We start from the raw sequence: 6753 nt of genomic DNA, 5'->3' as shown, positions 1-6753 counted from the left end.
TTTTGCAGCGGAAGACTTCTTTCATCATACAACCATATAAATATCTAAATAGTTTTTTCCTTTTTAAACTATGCTTTTATAATTTATTCAATAATTGGTCGAGACAAAGACATGAATTAGCAACTCCACTGATGCAAATAAAATCACAAGGCACTTGCCTGGTGGTTATAACTTATTAGTATTGGAATCTAGCACCTACAATTATTGCTCATAAAAACAAAAATTAAGGAGCGACAACCAAGTTTTAGGCTTCTAGCACCTGAATCATCTTGGTATGGTGGGAGAGGTAAAACAAGATGTATTCAATCACTTTCAGCACCTAGCATAAGCAATACAATACAAGAAAAATTACATTCATCAAATTTGTAGAAGTAATCCACAACGTGTACAAGAAAAATTACATCCATCAACTCTAACATTCAAAACTACAATCAATTGGAAAATAAATCTCCAACTCATCTGTAACCCATAATTCGCCTATGCATTCACATCCATCTATTCTTAAAATCAAAATAATTACACCAAGGTTGGATACAATAATTCTCAAACCACTACAAACAGCAAAATACCAAGTTTGGATATAACCCAGTGCCAAATAGATTACACTACAAATTCAAACATCTCAAAATTCTTCAACTTCCAATTTGTCAGCTGCAACGACATAGTTCCATAAAATATGCATTATCAAGTGAGCATCAATCCTCTCGTTGGAAAGCAGGCCTTTGAACTTCTAGTGTCTTTGCATGCTAAAGCTTCATTGTTTATACATGTATCAACAAAGGGAAAAAAGTCATGATAATAATACATACACTAACAGCTACATATATACCTGTAGCTACAATCCGCTAAAAAAAACTCATTCACTAGTATATAACACTAACAGCTAAATAAATTCAGAGGGACTGATTTGCATTAAGTTCCAAGTGGCACACATGACATATCCTGAGGGTATTGACAACAGAAAATTAAAACATCGAATTCGGAGAGCAGCCCATATTATTCTTTCATATGTATCAATCAAATCTAACCATGAGCCTCTCCAACCACATTATTATTCATTCTTTAATGGTGGAATATTTTTCTTTGTTCCATATTTTAGATCATTGTTATAATTTCTAATACCTTTTGTATCAATGCTGACTTGGTCTTTAATTTTGTGACAAAAAACAAATAACATTCCAAGAATCTAATACCAAACATGTCTAACAAATTTTTATCCAAAAAAAAAAAAAAGAATTTTCAAACACCAACACTTTATACAAGTTTAGAAAGAAGCATAATACATACCAAACACGTCCATATGCAGTAAAAAAATGTTGAAAATAATTTGTAGTTTTGGGTTTCTAGCTTACATGGTGGAGGCAAACCTACATACATACTGTGATGGGCTAAAATGCAAGTAATGAAACACTTGAGAACCAAAATGCATAGATATACGAGAAAATGAGCTAGGCATGGGGGAGATCACACTATACAATTAGTGAATTATTGATATTTTTAGTTGGGTCAAGTATTTACTTGAGTACCTCAATCTCACTAGTTTAAAAATTTTAGTACCATCTCGAAGTAGAATGACTGTGACATAAACACCGGGTTCAAATTGTTTAATAACTTCTTTTAACTCATTTCTCATTGTTGAAGAAAGCATGAATCGCACCCAAAATCAGCAACCATTAAAAGATGAAAAAAATAATGATCCAACAAATACAAAGCCACAGATTCAAGAAACAAAAAACACAAAATATACAAGATACTGGGAAACGGAAACGGAATGGAAAGAAAAACACAAACCCTTTGGTCAGAATAGACCAATGTTGGCAGCCCCAGACAGCGCTGTTCAGAAGGCGAAAGCAACACCGTGGCCTATGCGACGAAGCTGTACGGAAGAGATCATTGGGAAGAGGGTGGACGATGGTGGGGAGGGAAGCTGCAGGGGTGGGACTTTGGGGTGTTGACGATGGTGGGAGGGTTGGGACACTTTTTTTTTTTTTTTTGGGGGGGGGGGATTATGGGGGAAAGGGGGACGCGAGGGGGAAAGGGGAACAATTGGGTGAAATGCAAAAATTAAAAGAGTTTAAACCAACCTTTTGTTTTATTAAAAAAATAAAAAACAAATTCCACGTAGGCGGTGTGCGGAGGTTATGGGAGAAGGGGATTACACAGACATAGCGATATTTACGCAGTCATAGACAAATAACTCCAAAGAACCAAAACTAACACAAGCTTTATTTCTTGATAAACATTTAGAGAGAGAGACACAAATATTTACGCACTCAAAACACTAAATCCGTTAAAAACCATCCAGAAAACTACATTTCTTGACAAACAAAAAATTGTGTAATAGATTAGACATGGGAATTTAGAGAGAGAGAGAGAGAGAGATCTGGATCAATAATATGAACTCGAAAAGGAGATTTTAACTTACCATACAGAGAACAAGATTTAAAAAAAAAAAAGACAGACGCAAGAAGTCGGCCCTACATTAATACCATAAATAAATGGAGGGTAAAAAGACCAACAACCTTATCTTCAAAGCAATATAATCCAACCCAAAATTTCTAATCAGAAACTCCAAAAAAGAAAAGAAGAAGCTAATCATAAAGATTCATAGATCCATATCAGCCAAAAGTCCAGCCAAGAAATCCAACCATAAGATAAAAATTAAAAATCGAACTAAAAGTTTTACACAATAAAAACCCAGAACGAAAAACCCACCAAATATATCAAACTGGAAAGAAAAAAAAAAAAAGTAGCCGAGCTTGTGAAGAAAACTTACCGATCGAACCAGAAGTTTCCAGGCTTCAAAAGAGCTCGCTGGACGGGGAGATTCAAAGGCGTAGATCCAGTGGTTTTGGTTTATTTGGGTTGGCTTTCCTCTTGTGGACTTGTGCGTTCGAGAGAGAGAAGAGAGAGTTGAATGCTTTGCTTTTTTTTTTTTGTGGTGTGTGCTATAATGAGCAGTAATAGTCAAAGAACCCTAAAAATGAATAGAGACGACAAGTTGGGCGGTGGGTATCGGTAGCAAGAACAACTAGCTGGGCCTGTTGCAACGATAAGATGGGCGCAGCGGCAGTAGCGCCGGGGTAGGGGGGAAGAACGACGCCGAAGAGAGAATGGGGGGAGAGAACAACGCGGGACAACGTACGCGAGGGCTTGGGAAATTGAAATTAGTCTAAAAGAACGCACGGTTTAATGTTTTAAATAAAAAAAGAAAAGAAAAAAGAAAATCCACGTAGGCCGGTGCGCTAAGGTTGGGTAAGAGCATCCTCATCCGGTTCCTCATCCTCATCCTTATAATTTAACTCAAAATCATATTTTTTCAAATTTATCTTTAAATTTTATTCATCTTCTAAAAAACTCCTACATCTCTATCTCCATCCCTATCTCTATTCTATTAAATAATATTTCTCTATTATTTTTTTACTACTTTTTTCTCTCTCTTCCATTTACAATCTTAACTACCAACTCTTTTGTCTTGTTATCTTTTTTTCAAATATCACTTTCTACTAAATATTTATATGATTTTGACTACCCAATACAGTATTTTTTCAAACCAAAATTCGTATTATAAAAATAATAATTTTTTTTAAATTAATGCATTTTCTAACGTGATGGCAAATTTTTTTAGAAGAGTACTCTTTATCAATTTCTCTAATGAGGATCCGTAGTCACGTATTGATGATATAATTTTTTTTAATTGGCTGTAACAGTAATATTTTCTGTCCTTTCTTCAACTGTAATATTTTTTGTTCTTTTTCCAACGGTAATATTTTTTGTCCTTTTTTCAATGGTAATATTTTTTATCTTTTCTCCAACGGTAACTTTTTTTGTCTACTCTCAAACGGTAACATTTTTTGTTTGTGGTGTAACGATAACTTTTTCCTTTATAAATACGCATATTGCTAATATTCACATTCTCACAAACTCAAGTCTCATTTCATTTATAGAACAGAGATTCTATTCTATCCTTTGATCTCCCACTCCCTTCATCAAATGGCTCGTACATTCTTTGGCAAATTATTGACATATGCATCCTCTGAAGATGATAGCGATGTTCATACTGAGGAGGTCGATGGATAGTCATCGAGGCATCGGGCAATAGCCAACGTCGTAAGTTTATTCGGTGTGATCATGCCGAGGGGCACGAGCGCCTATTTCGTGATTATTTTGCAGAGAATCTAGTATATCCCTCGAATCTATTTCGAAGGAGATTTCAGATGAGCCGTCCCCTATTTCTTCATATTCTAAATGAGGTAGAGTCTTACGAGCCGTACTTCTTCCAGAGAAGAGATAATGACGGAAGACTCAGTTTATCTTTTATGCAAAAAATAACCGCAGACTTAGAATGTTGGCGTATGGGGTTACGGGAGATTTTATGAATGAATACATACGTATTAGTAAAAGCACTGTAATGGAGAGTCTAAAAAAATTCTCTGAGACAATAGTAAGTGGTTTTTCAGATAATATTTGCGGTCTCCAAATGCTAATGATATAGCCCGATTGTTGCTGGTTGGTGAATAACGAGGATTCCCAGGAATGCTCGGAAGCATTGATTGTATGCATTGGAAGTGAAAAAATTGTCCCGCAGCCTCGAAAGGTATGTACTCTGGCCACATCCGTGAACCAACTATTATTTTAGAAGCAGTTGCTTCATATGATCTTTGGATATGACATGCATTTTTTGGTATGCTCGGTTCACATAATGACATTAATGTGCTATAGAGATCTTTTATTTTTACGGAACTTGCTCAAGGGCATGCTCCTCCAGTCAATTACACTATCAATGGCAACGACTACACTATGGAGTATTACCTTGCGGACGGTATTTATCCCAAGTGGCAAACTTTTGTGAAGACGATTCCATCACCACGAGGGAACAAGAAGAAGAATTTTGTGAAAGCACAAGAATCCACAAGAAAAGATGTTGAGCGTGCATTCGGGATACTTCAACAACGATTTGCTATCATTCGTGGACCTTCCCGAATGTTCAAAGTGAATGAACTAACAAATATAATGAAAGCATGTGTTATTTTACATAATATGATCATTGAAGACGAACGTGATGATAGTGAGAGTCTGAACATTGAGTATGATCAACTTGATGATGATCTCCCGGAATTGTCACGCAATCATACAATTGAGCTTACGGACTTCATCCAGCGTCATCATTATATTAGAGATAGCTCGGCACATCATTAGCTCCAAGAAGATCTAATTGAACATCAATGGCTATTATATTCCCAACATATGCCATGTTGCATTCAAACTATGAGATTTCTTTCATGTTATTTACTTTTATGTTTGAGTTAATTTGCTTTGCATTTGTATTTCCTTCATGTTATTTACTTTTATGTTTGAGTTAATTTACTTTGCATTTGTATTTCCTTAATGTTATTAGTGACTATGTTAATGGTAAAACTCTTTTATTAATGTATTTCCTTGAGTATAATCGCGCAATCTATATTTGAAAATTTTATTTTTAATTATTTTTAAAATTACAATAACATATTACTTGCACAAAAATATTAAGGGACACTACAAAAAATGCTGAAAAATATTTACACATGCTTTTTACACATCTATCATTATTCAAAACATAAAATAAGAAATACAACTGGAAATGGTAATATTATCAATCAATATTCAATCTTTAGAAGTATTGCGTCTCGCCATGATTTCCCTCTGGAGTTGCTGGAAATATAACCGCTGCATTTCAGGCATGGCACTCACGTCCATCATCATAATGCGCTGATCTTGATCTTTCAATGCGAGCTCCACTTTCTGCGCCTCCAACCTCAGCCTTTCGTCCTCTTGACAAATTTTATTGAGCTCTTTTTCCCTCTCAATTACCATCTTCTCGGCCTCCAACCTCAGTCGTTCATCCTCATGGCGTAATTTTTTTTCCTCTTTTTCCTTGTCATACTCCAAATTCTCGGCCTTAAGGCGATAAAACTCTTTCTCCTAAGCGTGTGACTCCTCCAAAAGAGTATACTTCATCTTCCTGAGTTGGAAATTTTCCTCTGCCTTGGGCCTTTCGTTTTCCTTTCTCAGCTTTCCTTCCAATTGGTCGGTCCAATTCGATAACTTCATTCTCCATGACATTATCCCCCTCTATATCAAAAGCTGAATCAATTGTAGTGCCAGAACATTGAGTTGGGGTCAGGGATGGGGACATCGTCTTCATTCTCTTTGGATCCTCCTTTGTGGCGCGCCAAATCTACTTAGGTTGGTCCTTCAACAGGTGCCAACAATGCTCAAATTGGAAGGAGCATTTTTCTAGCGCTTGGTACATAACCTTGGCCTTGTCAAACTTGCATGGAAAAAAAACCAATGTTAAACCAATTAGGGGTGTAAACCGATGCGTCGGCGTCGGTTTCAGCGTCAAACCGAAACCCCACCGACGTGGAAAAACGACACAAATCTCGATCGAAACCGGCCGGAGAATGGGGAGGAAACCGTCGTCCTCGGTCTTGGCGTAACTCCGGTCGGTTCGTCGGCGTCATCGATTGCTGAGGGAGAGAGAGCGAGAGACAGCGATGAAGCCGCGGTGACTGAGATTTTTGAGAGACAGAGAGAGATAGAGAGAAAGCGAGAGAGACTGAGAGAGAGGAGGGGGGCGACGGAGCTGGCCTTGCGTGTGCCTTGAGAGAGAGAGAAAGCGAGAGAGAGAGGAGGGGGGCGGCGGCGACATTGATGTGTTAAAGAAGTTGAAGAAGAGAAACGGGGAAGAAGAGAAAGGGGACGGGCGCTGTG

General features: G+C 37.2%; 1 protein-coding gene and 1 long non-coding RNA gene across 2 annotated transcripts; both read right to left on the bottom strand.

Moving 5' to 3' along the window:
* Window positions 1–337: 337 nt before the first annotated feature.
* On the bottom strand, window positions 338–2926 carry LOC122299313. The gene is made up of 2 exons (XR_006239649.1): window positions 2777–2926; window positions 338–752 (listed from the first exon to the last, which is right to left on the bottom strand). It is a non-coding gene; the product is annotated as an uncharacterized LOC122299313 (long non-coding RNA).
* Window positions 2927–5643: 2717 nt separating this feature from the next.
* LOC122298785 (capping protein inhibiting regulator of actin dynamics-like) lies at window positions 5644–6175 on the bottom strand. The gene is made up of 2 exons (XM_043108644.1): window positions 6086–6175; window positions 5644–5961 (listed from the first exon to the last, which is right to left on the bottom strand). Exons 1-2 carry the CDS (start codon window positions 6173–6175, stop codon window positions 5644–5646), a joined length of 408 nt encoding a protein of 135 aa, XP_042964578.1.
* Between the last annotated feature and the right edge of the window lie 578 nt (window positions 6176–6753).

The sequence above is a fragment of the Carya illinoinensis genome, chromosome 16, assembly GCF_018687715.1.
Source record: "Carya illinoinensis cultivar Pawnee chromosome 16, C.illinoinensisPawnee_v1, whole genome shotgun sequence".
Taxonomy (NCBI): domain Eukaryota; kingdom Viridiplantae; phylum Streptophyta; class Magnoliopsida; order Fagales; family Juglandaceae; genus Carya; species Carya illinoinensis.
The sequence above is the reverse complement of the archived record's forward strand: the minus strand, read 5'-3'. Positions and strand labels throughout refer to the sequence as shown.

Bases quoted from the DNA above. Each gene is read 5' to 3' on its own strand.
- LOC122298785 (XM_043108644.1), bottom strand. From the start codon at position 6,175: ATGTCCCCATCCCTGACCCCAACTCAATGTTCTGGCACTACAATTGAT. The intron at 5,962-6,085 runs GTTATCGAATTG...TCACACGCTTAG, and splicing joins ATAATGTCATGGAGAATGAA to GAGAAAGAGTTTTATCGCCT.